We start from the raw sequence: 13,545 nt of genomic DNA, 5'->3' as shown, positions 1-13,545 counted from the left end.
ACAGTTAACTTTCCAGAAATGCGAGGGAACCAAGTGTCTAGTGAGAAGGAGGAATTAAAGGAACTTAGTAATAGTAAAAATAATAGAGCTGGAGAAATTAGTGGGAATGTAAGCTGATAACTCCCCTGTGTGACAATTATTCCTGTTTAACTTTCCTCTACCTCTCTCAGTTTCTGTCTCCATTTGTACAACAATTTCTCGCAGCTTTCTCTTGCTCACAAACTCCTATCTTTCTCTTAAGTTGTGCTGAATGTGTGCTGCTTTCTTAATTTATATGCATGTGCCTTTACTGTTTATGGCTTTCGTCCATGTAATTTCCCTCATTATATTGTTTTCTTTCTATTTTCCTCCATCTTATCTTTTGCCGGTTTCTCTTTCTGCCTTCTCAGTGTGTCTGCCCAATAATTTCTCCCTCTCTCGCTCTGTCTCTCTATTCTTCTTTCTCTCTTGTTTCACTATCCATTTCAGCACCTACATCACTTACTCTTTGCATCTTTACCTATATTGATTCGTCTCTTGCAGTGTTTACTTTCTTTACCGTGTTACCTCTGCCTCTCTACGCGCTGCAATCAGTTGAACAAAGACGCAGAAATGGAAAATCGGAGGAAATCCATCGTTTTGCTCTTCAGTATATCTGGCTGTTATATATTATTATGGACGCCCATTGTTGTTTATTTTCTATCTCTCCGTATGCCAGTCCTCTCTTCTTCCTCATCCTCCTGCTTCCCATTGAAACTTTCATTCCCAAATATGTGATCAGCTTTTACATGTACGTTGACGAAACCAGTTTTAATCCTCTGTCCTCTCTGTCGCCACCCACTCCCCCCCCCTTTGATGTCGGACTACATTTCCAGTATCCTGTTTTGGATGAGCCATAATTTTCTCTAAACAAACATTGGCATGGCTAAATGCATCATCTTTAGTCGCAGCCACAAATATTGTGAGAATATATAATGGAGAATAAGGAAATGGCAGACCAATTAAACTCATACTTTGGTTCTGTATTCACAAAGGAGGACACAAATAACCTCCCAGGAATATCGGCAAACATAGGGACTAATGAGAGGGAGGAGCTGACAGAAATTAGTATCTCTAGGGATATGGTGTTGGGTAAGTTGAGGGGACTGAAGGCCGACAAATCCCTGGAGCCTGATAAACTACATCCTAGGGTACTTAAGGAGGTGGCCCTGGAGATAGCAGATGCTCTAAGGATCATCTTCCGGAACTCCATTGACTCGGGAACAGTACCCGTGGATTGGAGGGTAGCTAATGTTACCCCAATATTTAAAAAGGGGGGTAGAGAGAAAGCAGGGAATTATAGACCAGTAAGCCTTACATCGGTTGTGGGCAAAATGCTAGAGTCCATTATTAAGGTTAAAATAGCGGAGCACTTGACAAATGGGGAAAGGATCGGACAGAGTCAACATGGATTTACAAAGGGTAAATCGTGTTTGACTAATCTGCTGGAATTTTTTGAGGAAGTAACTGGTAAAATAGATGGGGGAGAGCCAGTGGATGTGGTGTACCTTGACTTCCAGAAAGCCTTCGATAAGGTTCCACACAAAAGATTATCATGCAAAATTAAGGCTCATGGGATTGGGGGCAAAGTATTAACGTGGATAGAGAACTGGCTGGCGGATAGAAAACAGAGAGTTGGAATAAACGGCTCGTTTTCAGAGTGGCAGGCAGTGACCAGCGGGGTGCCGCAAGGATCTGTCCTGGGACCCCAGCTGTTCACAATATATATAAATGATCTGGATCAGGGAATTGGATGCAATATTTCCAAATTCGCTGACGACACTAAACTAGGAGGAGGGGTGGGCTCTGATGAGGATGTCAGGAGGCTACAGTGCGATTTGGACAGGTTGGGGGAATGGGCGGATACGTGGCAGATGCACTATAATGTGGATAAATGCGAGGTTATCCACTTTGGGGGTAAAAACAGGAGGGTAGATTATTATCTAAATGGCAATAGATTGGGAGATGGGGAAGTGCAGAGGGACCTGGGTGTTCTTGTGCACCAGTCACTGAAGGAGAGCATGCAGGTGCAACAGGCGATCAAGAAGGCAAATGGTATGTTGGCCTTCATATCAAGGGGGTTCGAGTATAGGAATAGGGATACCTTACTACAGCTGTACAAGGTGCTGGTGAGACCGCATCTGCAGTATTGTGTACAGTTTTGGTCGCCCCATCTGCGGAAGGATGTTCTTGCCATGGAAAGAGTGCAACGGCGATTCACCAGGCTGATACCTGGAATGGCGGGAATGACCTACGAAGAGAGATTAAATAGTTTGGGCTTGTACTCACTGGAGTTTAGAAGATTGAGAGGGGATCTCATCGAAACATATAAAATTATGGCAGGCCTGGACAGGCTGAATTCAGAGAGAATGTTTCCAATGGCCGGGGAGCACAGAACCAGGGGCCACAGTCTAAAAATAGCGGGCAAATCATTTAAAACAGAGATGAGGAAGAATTTCTTCACTCAAAGAGTGGTGAGCCTGTGGAATTCCCTGCCACAGAGGGCTGTGAAGGCTAATTCAATAAATATTTTCAAGAGAGAATTGGATATATTTCTGAAGGCTAAGGGGATTAAGGGTTACGGAGAAAAGGCGGGGACGGGGTACTGAACTGGTAAGATCAGCTATGATCTCAGACGAAGATCAGCCATGATCTCATTGAATGGCGGAGCAGGCTCGAAGGGCCGAATGGCCTACTCCTGTTCCTATCTCTATGTTTCTATGTTTCTATGTTTCTAATCACCAATATCAATCCCTACATTGGGCGTTAGCTGCCAATGACACTCAGCACCTCTCTGATCATAGGTTCTGCGTTATACACAATAGTCACTCTATAACAAAGTTCACCTAATTCCGCGTCAGTAGCATCGCCGCATCCATCTTGCCACACAGAGTTCAGGCCCAATCTACTCAACTCTCCCCTTAGTACATTCCTCCCATCGCATGGATCAATCTATTAAACCGCCATTGCACTGCCTTGAAGGCAAGTATACCCTTTCTGTATTAAATAGACCAACCCCGTGCGCAGTACTCCAGGCGAGGTCTCACAAAAGCCCTGTAGTACAATTGTAGTAAGAATTCCTTACTCTTGTACTCGACCCCATTGCACTAAAGGCAAACATGCCATTTACCTTTCTAATTGTTTGCTGTACCTGAATGTACAACTGAATAGTCGTTCAAATTACACTTAAAAATGCTTACAACTCAAAGTTGCTGTTTTACTTGAGGGAGCCAAATGCCTCAAAATTCAGTTTTCTGTTTACAGGCTTAATCAGATCCAGTCGAACCATATGCATTTGTTCAAAACTATCACGCTTATAACCTTTTCGCTTACCATTATTGAGGATGAGATAACAGGGCACTTAGAAAATCATAATATGTTTAGGCAGAGTCAACATGGTTTTTTGAAAGGGAAATCGTGTTAAGGAAATTTATTGGAGAATATTGAGATGCAACTAGAAGGGTAGATGAAGAGGAAGCAGGTTATCTGGATGTAGATTATTTAGATTTCCAAAAAGCATTCCACAAGGTGCCACTTACAAATGGTTATGGAAGATAAAGGCTTATTAGGTTGGTGTAAAACACTGGCATGGTTAGAGGATTGGATAACGGGCAGAAAACAGAGAGAAGGGAAAAACGTGTCATTTTGCGGTTGGCAGGCTCTTATTAGTGGGGTGCCGCAAGGGTTAGTGCTTGGACCACAAATATATACAATCATAAATAATGATTTACATGAAGGAACCTATTGTAAAGTATTCAACTTGATGCCGATGCAAAGCTAGGTGGGAAAGTCAATTGTGAGGGGGATACACAGATCCTGCAAAGGGATATACACAGTTTGCGTGTTTGTACAATAAACTGTCAGATGTACTAAAATGTGAACAAATGTGAGGTTATTCACTTTGGTATAAAGAATAGAAAAACAGAATACATTTAACTGGTGACAAAATATTAAATGTAGAATTTCAGAGAGAATTAGGTGTTATCGTACAGGAATATTAGTTGGTGGGTGAGTAGTTACAGCAGAACCCATGGGGGTTGAGGTTAATTTTTCCTTGTCTTTGCTTGTAGGCTAGTTCCCATGTTAGAATAAAGTTGCTCGAGTGAAACTGATCCAAAACCATACATGTTCCAACTGTGGTTTCATACCGCTTTCATTGATTGGGTGAAATCATATATTGGTAAGGGAATATCTGTCACAAGAGCCTTCAACTGCGTCTTAGAGTGTTCAGATCTTAGGACAATAAGAATTGCTGCTGAATGAAATGTCTAAGATATTGTGGAACGCCGTATCACAGTAAATTTCAGATATTGTTTGATGCAGTGAGAGGAAAGTGGCTCCAATTGTCAATCATGCTATTTACACGGCACTCTTACGGGCCATACTTGTGTCCAGTTTATTTGGCTGGCCTGGTAAGGTCTGTAAAATTATTCCCGCATTAACAACTTGCTGGAAATAGCAATCACTAGCAAGCTCACCCTCTGTGGAGCTGGGTCATGACATTCTTGGACCTCCTTACATTGGAGAGAAAATGGAAAATGGGCGATACGTTTCCAGATTGCCGCGAGCAACCCATGAATTTAATATTATTTAAATTTATGTTTCGATGCCCGCAGTAGCCCTAACTACAGAAATGAATTGGTTATCTTGGCTCTTTCAGCTGTCGCAGCATCAGCGATGTCACCCACAGACGAGTACTGCTGAGGGGGTGCGAATGCGTCCGGTCTCAATATTTAATGAAGGTTTTCTGAGGAGAAGCAGGCTGGTTACTGGGGGAGTGACGCTGAGTGGTGGTGAAGGATTTTCAGGTCCATTTAGGCAGTACATCAGCCGTTGAGGTAAATTTAGCTGAGAAGAGACAATCTGGGTATTTCCCGTTGATTGAAAGTTACATTTATATTGTGTTAGTTACAGATGATTCAGGTGATGATGTGCGACGGTTCCCTTCTGATGGGAACAGTTGCTCCAATGATACACGATGCTGCATCATCCTTCCAACTGGCCCTAAATCCATCCAATCTATCATCCTGTGTAACATTAATAATCACCTGGGCATGTTCAGTCAGCATTTATTTTAATTTCCACAGTTAATAACAGGAAAACATTTAATATTATAATTATACATGTGACGTTACATAACACAGTTTGTTAAGGAGAATATATTACAGTAACCTTCGATTTGCAACTTTGCTTAAAATGTTGTACCAATATCAATTGATCCATTAAACAGGTTTTGATCTTTATTGCAATGGCCGATAAACATTGTATGGATAGACATCAGCTATTTCTATTATTTAAATAATTTTGCAATTAAATGCAGTGGATAGTTTACCCCACTCTTTAGCTCCTCTCTGAATTTACCCTGGGTCAGCACATAAATAAATGTGTTTGTGCAGCAATTGAGAACCTGAAGCATGAATCCCACAGATTCAATGTCATTATCATAATCATACTGAATGATGGTTGTACGGAGAGATAGAGAATAAACAACAATGGTCGTCCATAGCAAAATAAAACTGCCCGATATACTGAACAGCAAAATGATGGATTTCCTTCGGTTCTCCATCTCTGGGTCCTTGTGATTCTCTCCATTGCTGAGGCCCCGGAGTCCCCTGCGGACTCGACTGGACAGTAAAATGTGCCTAGCGGTGAGAACATTGAGCAACAAAATCAGAACGAATGGGACACAAGGGATTAAAGTAAGAAAAAAGACTTCAAATGCTGCCCAGGCGGGTGAAGTCAAAAAGGTCGGTTTCCAGACACAACCCCGGGGCACGTTCTCCATTATATATTCAGGGTCAAATACAAAGTACCACGGAATGTTTATTAAACAGCCAAGCGCAATCACCACCCCGATAACAACAGTCGCAGTTTTCTCGGTGCAATATTTTGTTTTCAGCTTCGGACAACAAATGGCCACAAATCGATCGAAGGTGAAAACCACTGTGAACCAGACAGAGGTCGCCGTGGCTGCACAAAGCAAGACCATATTGAGACAGCACACGGGGGTAATGGTCAAGAATGAAACTGGGAAATAAATTTCAACAATGCAGCTTAATATTACATCCGTACAAACTACCAGGAGATCGGCCGTTGCCATGGCGACCAGGTAGCGAGTGATACATTTGGAGAGACCGCACTTTCCTCGGGACAGGATCACAATCGCCGCCAAGTTAACTGCAAGAGATACACAGATCAGTGAGATTTGTTTCCACTCAGACACACTTTATATCCATCGTTATTACAGTTATTTTGAGTGAAGTTTCAGGTTGCTATTGCACTGATGAATGGGATATCATGTGTGCTCTGTTGCTTCCAATCTGCTCCATCGCTGAACTCGCATCTTTCTCCAAATTCTCTCCTAGCTCCCCTCATGCCCTCTACGAGCTCAACTTGTCTATGGGACCCACCTGCTGCTCACTTGCTCCTATTCCCACCAAACTGCTGACCACCCAACTTCACTTCCTGGCCCGCATGTTAGCTGATATTGTTAATGGTTCTCTCTCCTCACATACTCTCCCCTCCCCTTCAAACATGCTGTCATGAACAACTGCTCAAAAACTATCCTTGAAGCCTGTGTCCTTGCCAAGTACCGCCCTATCTCCAACATCCCTTTCATTACCATGTCCTTGTTCGTGCTGTCTCCTCCCAAGTCCGTGCCCATCTTTCACAGAATTCCATTTTGGACCAAGTCATATCAGCTATCGCCCCCTGCCCGAGTTCTAAATCGCCCTTACCAAAGGCAGAATTTGTAATCTATGTAACTGTGTCTGTGGTAAGCTATTCCCTCTCTTCCTTTCCGACCTGTCTCATGCCTTTGTCTGGACAAACCACCTCCAACGCCTCTCCAGCGTCATCCAGCTGGGTGGGACTGCAAACGCCTGGCTCTATTCTTATCTATATAACCGTAGCCTGCAACGGCTTCTGTGCTCGCTCCAACACTGTTACCTCTGGCCCCATCTTATCATCATCTACATGCTACTCATCAGCGATATCATCTGTAAACACAACGTCTTGTTCAAAGGCACGCCGGGGACACCCAGCTCCATCTCACCACCACCTCTCCCAACACGGCACTTGTCCCCATTTTGTCACACCGCTTGTCAGATTGGATGAGGAAAAATTTCCTGCAACATATTATCGGGAAGACCGAAGTCATTGTATTCGTCCCTGCTTTAAACTGCATTCCCAGCCAACGGCTACATCCCGCCTTGGCAAATTTATGAGGCTGGACCAGACCGTGCACAACCTTGGCATTGTAATTGACCCCGAGTTGAGCTTCCGACCACATATCTTCTCCATCACAAAGACTGCCTACTTCCACCTCCGTAACATCACCCGGCTCAGCCACTGCCTCAGCTCAACTGCTGCTGAACCACTCATACATGCTGCGGTGGCCTCTAGGATTGATTACTCCAAATCCCTCCTGGCAACACTATCATCTTCCAACCTCATTAAGCTTGAGCTCATCCAAAACTCTGCTGCCTGTATCCCAACTCGCAGCAAGGCCCGTTCACCCAGCACCCCCTGAGGTCGCTGATCTACAATTGCTCCCGGTTCATCAAAGTCTAAATTTTAATATTCTCATTCTTGCTTTCAAATCTCACCCTGGCCTCGCCCCTCCCTATCTCTGTAACTTCTTCCAGCCCTACAATCATCTGAGGTTTCTGCCCTCCTCCAATTCTGGCCTCTTGGGAATCCTGGATTTCAATCGATCCACCATTGGCGACCGTGCCTTCCACTACAAAAGCAATATGGACTGGGCGGGGTGAAGGTGTAATAGGGACTGGGCAGGCTGAAGGTGCAATGGAAGTGGGCTGGGCGAATTTGCAAATTAACTGGGCGGGATGAAGGTGCCATAGGGACTGAGCAGTGTAAATATTCAGTGGAAGTGGCCATGGTGAATATCCAATGGATGATGTGCAGTGGAGCTGCAATGGAGAACAGTCTAGATGAAGGTGCAATGGAAACTGGGCGATGTGAAGTTGCAAGAGAGTCTGGGCAGGGTGAATGTTCAATGGACGTGGGCGGGTTGGAGGTGCAATGGGGAAGGGGCTAGGTGAACGTGCAGTGGGGCACGGACTAGGCAAAGGTGCAATGGGGATCGGGCTGGGTGAAGGTGCAATAGGGACTCGACAGTCTGATTTTTCTCTGGAAGTGGACAGGGTGAAGGTGCAATGCGGTACAGGCTGGGTGAACGTGCAATCGAGAACGGACTGCCTGAAGGTGCAATGGTGACTGGGCGGGCTGAAGGTGCAATAGGGATCGGGCGTGGTGAAGGTGCAGTAGGGACTGGGCAGGCTGAACGTTCAATGGAAGTCGGCGGGGTGAATGTGCAATGGGGAACAGGCTGGGTGAAGATGCAATGGGGAACTGGCTGGGTGAAGGTGCAACGTTGACTGAGCAGAGTGAAGGTGAAATTGGGACTGTGGGGTGAAGGTCAAGTGCCAATACAAAATGAGCCCGGCTGATTAAAGAGAAAATAATAACTAAAGGTATACATTGAGTACATTACAGAGACAATAAAGGAGAGGAAGGCAAATGCCAACACGATGTTAGAAAATAAGCCAATATACAATTAGGAAATCAATGTCGAATTACAAAATTAAATTATCAATCAATATAAAAATAAATATTTCAGAATTCTATAAGCATAGGAATAGGAAAATAGAGATATGGCCACTTAGGAATGGACAGGATAAACTCTAAAATAAAAGCAGTGAAATGAAATAAATTGAACAGTTCTTTTACCTCAGTTTTTACCAGGGCCACAAACATGGTGGGCGTGAAATTATCCGAGGAATTCAAAATGAATACCAAGGCTTCTAAGATAGACAGGAGCGAGGTCTTTGATTAGAAGTGCATGTAACACGGGCAATACAGTAATCATGGTTGACTTTAATGTACATCAGACTGGACAAATCAAAAACCACTAATGGTGTGAAGGACGAATTCTTGGAATGCATGCAAGATGGTTTCCTCGATCGATATTTGGAGGAACCAACCAGGGAACAGACTCTGCTGGATCTGGTACTGTTAATGAGAAAGGGCTAATCAATAATCTTGTGTTAAAGTGTCCTTTACTGACAAATGACCATAATATGATTGAATTGTAATACGTTTGAGAGTGATGTAGTCCAATCTGAAACTAAATTCTTCAGTCTCAACAAAGGAAACTACAAGGGAATGTGAGACAAGTTGAGCATGGTAGATTGGGAGACTATACGAAAAGGTACGAAGGTGGAAATACAATCGCTAACATTCAAGGTAATAATGCATATTTTGAAAAAAAACATATATTTCTCTATGGCATAAAAACCCAAAAGGAGGAGTGATCCAACCATGGCAAACAAAATAAAATGAACTAGTATTGAGTCAAAGGTGGAAGCTTAAAAAGTTGCCAGAAAAAGGGCTCAGCCTGAGAATTGGGAATTTTTAGAAATCTGCAATGGGTGACCAAAATTTGATAAAGAAAATGAAACTGTAATATGAGCAAAAACTAGCGAAAAATGTAAAACCGGATTGTAAATGCTTCTCTAGGTATGTAAGAAGGCAAAGTCTGGCGAAAGTAGATGTAGGTCTTTTACAGTCAGAGACGGGAGAATTTATAATGGGGAATGAGGAATTGGGTGAGAAATTAAATAAATACTTTGTTTCTGCCTTCACGAAGTAAGACACAACAAATCTCCCATAAATACGAGAAAACGAAAGCTGTGGCGAGAATAAGGATCTTTAAGAAATTATTTTTAGTAAAAAAAAACAGTAGTAGCAAAATTAATGGGACTAAAATTCGATAAATCTCAAGGAATGGATGACGTGCATCCCAGGGTTTTGCAAGAGGTGGCCATTGGGTTAGTGGACGCATTGCTTTTCATCTTCCAAAATTTTATAGATTCAGGAACGGTTCCTGCAGATTTGAGGATAGCAAATGTATCCCCTCTATTTAAGAAAGTGCGGAGAGTGAATACGGGGAACTACAGACCTGTTAGCCTCACATCAGTCGTTGGGAAAATGCTGGAATATATTATAAAGGATGCAATAACTGGGCACTTAGAAACGAATAGTAAGATTGGGCAAATTCAACATGGATTTATGAAAGGGAAATACTGTTTAACAAACTTATTGGAGTTCTTTTAGGATGGAACTAATGCAGCAGGCAAAGGAGAACTGGTTGATGTGTGTATTTGGATTTTCAGAAGGCTTCGATAAGGTCACACACAAGAGGTTGGTGACCAAAATTTGGACACATGGAATTGGGGGAAATATACTAGCCTTGATTAAGAATTGGTTAACAGACAGAAAACAAAGAGTAGGGAAAAACGTGTATTTTTCAGGATGGCAGGCTGTGCCTAGAGTGATACCGCAAGGACAGTGCTTAGGTCCCAGCTATTCACGTTCTATGTCAATGTTTTAGATGTCACATTTCCAGATTTTACTGATGTCACAAAGCTAGGTGGCAGTGTCTGTTGCGAAGAGGATGTGAAGAGGCTTCAAGGAGCTCTCGACAGGTTCAGTGAGACGGCGAGAACAGAGCAGATGGATTATAATGTGGATAAATTTGAAGGTAGAAAAATCAGAGAGGCAGAGTATTTCCTAAGTGGTGAAAGATTGGGGAATGTAGATGCTCAAAGGGACTTGGGTATCCTTGTACATGTGTCACTAAAATGAATGTGCAGTTGCAGCAAGCTATTAGGAAGGCAAATGGTATGCTGGCCTTCATTATAAAACGATTTGCTTACAGGAGTAAAGACGTCTTACTCCAATTATATAGGGCATTAGTGAGACCGCACCTGGAGTATTGTGTACAATTTTGTTCTGCTTACCTAAGGAAGGATATAATTGCCATAGAGGGAGTGCAAGGAAGGTTAACGAGATTGATTCCTGGATGGCAGGACGGTCGCATGAGAAGGTATTGAGTAAACTAGGCCTGTATTTGCTTGAATTTAGAAAAATGAGAGGGCATCTCATTGAAGCATACAAAATGATTTCAGGGCTTGATAGGGTGGAAGCTGGGAGAATGTATCCCTTGGCTGGGGAGTCTAGGACCTGGGGCACAGCCTCAGGGTAAAGGGAAGGCCATTCAGGACTGAGACGAGAGGACATTTCTTCACACAGAGGTTGGAGAATCTTTGGAATTGTCTGCCCTAGAGGGAAGTGGAGGCTCAGTCACTGGGCCTATTCAAAACAGGAGTCGATAGATTTCAGACTAGTAAGGCCATCAAGGGATATGGCGATAAGGCCGATGCATGGAATTGAGGAAGAAGATCAGCCATGAACTCATTGAATGTTGGAGCAGGCTCGAGCGGCCTAATGGCCTAGTCCTGCAACTTTTTCTTATGTTCTTATGATAAACTAAACATATGTATAGAGGATAAATCCCGTGTCTGGAAGGACTATTTCCACTCACAGTCAAAGCTAAGGAAGAGACAGCAGAGGCACTGTATATAAATATATGTAAACATTCTTAGAACTTTCATCCAGTGCGCTTAACAAGGGTGAGAGGAAAGGTATAGTAATCTTCGCTCAAACATAAAAAAGAAATTTCTCTTGAAACCGAAACATAATAAAGTCTAGTCAGCACGGATTTCAAACGGGAAGCTCCTACTTGACCAACCGTACTGCGTTATTTGAAAAACTAGCAGAGTAGATAATGGTAAGGTAGTGAATATAATATAAATAGACATTTATAAGAGCTTCCACCGCCATAGTAGACTCGTGACTAAGGTACGAGCCTGTAGACTCAGTGGAAAAGTGGCCGAATGGATAGAAAAACTGGCTGCTCAATAGAAAACAGAGAGTAGATGTTAAAGGTAATTGCTCAGACTGGGGAAATGTGGGAAGTGGTGTTCCACAGGGGTCACTATTGGTTACAATTTACAGTAGTGGGTTGGACTTGGGAATCAGAAATATAATATCAACATTTGTGGATGAAACCAAATTATGGGGTATAGTTAACACTGCGGATGTTTGCGACAAAATTCAGGAAGTTATTAACAAAATGGAATCATGGAGGGAAAATGATAACTGATTTTCAGTAAATATAATGTGAGGTTGTGTATTTTGGTAGGTGGAATAAGTAGGGCACATGAGACTTGGAAAATAAGAGTCCAAATGGTGGGAGAAGATAAGTAGATTAGGGCTACAAATTCACAAAGAGATGAAAGAAGCCATTAAGCGTACAGTCAAAGCAACGGAGTTCATTTCTAGAGGAATGGAAAACAATAACAGAGGAGATGTGTTAAACTTATATTGAACCTTGGAGAGACCACACTTAGAGTGCTGTGAACAGTTATGATCTGCTTAGCCCAATAAGAGGATAGAAGCACTGGAGAAAGTGCAAAAAATATTAGAAAGTGGAACTCGTTAAAATTCATTAAGGCTATGACTGATCTGATCTAGGCCTCGAATCCAATTCCCTGCCCGCTCCCCATTACCCTTGATTCCCCTATAATTCAAAATTCTGTCTATCTCCACCTTGAATATATTCAATGACCCAACATCCACAGCTGTCTGATGTAGAGAATTCCAAAGGTTCACGACCAGCTGAGAGAAGAAATGCCTCCTCATCTCCAATTAGAAACTATGCCACCCTTGTTCTAGATTCCTCCACGCGAGGAAACATTATCTGTGCATCTACCCTGTCAAGCCCACTTAGAATATTGGCCCAGAAATTCGGTTCGGGGGCTTCCCGCGGGTGCAAGCCTCTGACGTGCACTTACCTAGCATGCCGGCCGTTGAGATGTGGGCCTGCGTGGTGTTCCGATCCTGTGCCTCCTCCAACTGCCGGCGTGCAGTGCTTGTGTATCCCAGGGGCGCAGTTAGTTCGAGTCAACCCCCTGGGATCACGTGGGCCATGGAGAGCCAATGGTAGCAGGGTATGCTTCATTCATAAGTTTGACAGGAAGAGCTGTCAATCCTATAAATACTGTAAGCCCCAAAACGTAACTAAAATTTCAAATAAATTTAAAAAAAACATTGCTTTTTTAAAATAACTATAAATTACATGAAACAACTATTTTAAACAATAATTTAAATTTTTGAAAAAATTAATTACATTTTCTAACGGGGCTAAAAATAAGCTTACCTTTCTTTGAAGTATTTAAAAATAATAAACCTGTGGAAAAAATGTTATAACATTGATTAATGCACCACTTACCTTTTTAAAAGCAGGCCTGAGGACTGCACTTTACGTGTCTAATTTCTGGAGACTTACCTTCCCGGAGAAACCTGGAAAAAATAGTAAGTTAAATGTGCACGCGCTGCCTCTCCCACGCACGCGTTCCACCTCTTAACCCCATCTTTCAGGGGAATGGAAGTTCTGCTTTCCCGCGCATGTGCAGTGCACACACGAAAACGGCACTTCGATTGGGCCCACGGGTGAGTACCCCGTGCGTACTCAACCGTGGAGACCCGAATTTCTGGGTCATTATAAGTTTCAATAAGATCATTTCTCAATATTCTAAACTCCAATGAGTATCGGCCCAACCTGCTCAAATGTTCTTCATAAGACAACCCCCGATGGGAATG

The 13,545-nt window shown here is 42.9% G+C and overlaps 1 protein-coding gene across 1 annotated transcript; it reads right to left on the bottom strand.

Moving 5' to 3' along the window:
- Positions 1-5,159: 5,159 nt before the first annotated feature.
- Positions 5,160-11,724, bottom strand: LOC147087181 (putative G protein-coupled receptor 139). The gene is made up of 2 exons (XM_085978081.1): positions 11,624-11,724; positions 5,160-6,242 (listed from the first exon to the last, which is right to left on the bottom strand). The coding sequence occupies exons 1-2, from the start codon at positions 11,722-11,724 to the stop codon at positions 5,309-5,311; spliced, it is 1,035 nt and encodes a 344-aa protein (XP_085834207.1). The 3' UTR covers positions 5,160-5,308.
- Positions 11,725-13,545: the final 1,821 nt, after the last annotated feature.

Source organism: Somniosus microcephalus, unplaced genomic scaffold, assembly GCF_052327205.1.
Source record: "Somniosus microcephalus isolate GS21.2 unplaced genomic scaffold, FLI_Smic_1.0 unresolved_chr6, whole genome shotgun sequence".
In the NCBI taxonomy this organism is placed as follows: domain Eukaryota; kingdom Metazoa; phylum Chordata; class Chondrichthyes; order Squaliformes; family Somniosidae; genus Somniosus; species Somniosus microcephalus.
The sequence above is the reverse complement of the archived record's forward strand: the minus strand, read 5'-3'. Positions and strand labels throughout refer to the sequence as shown.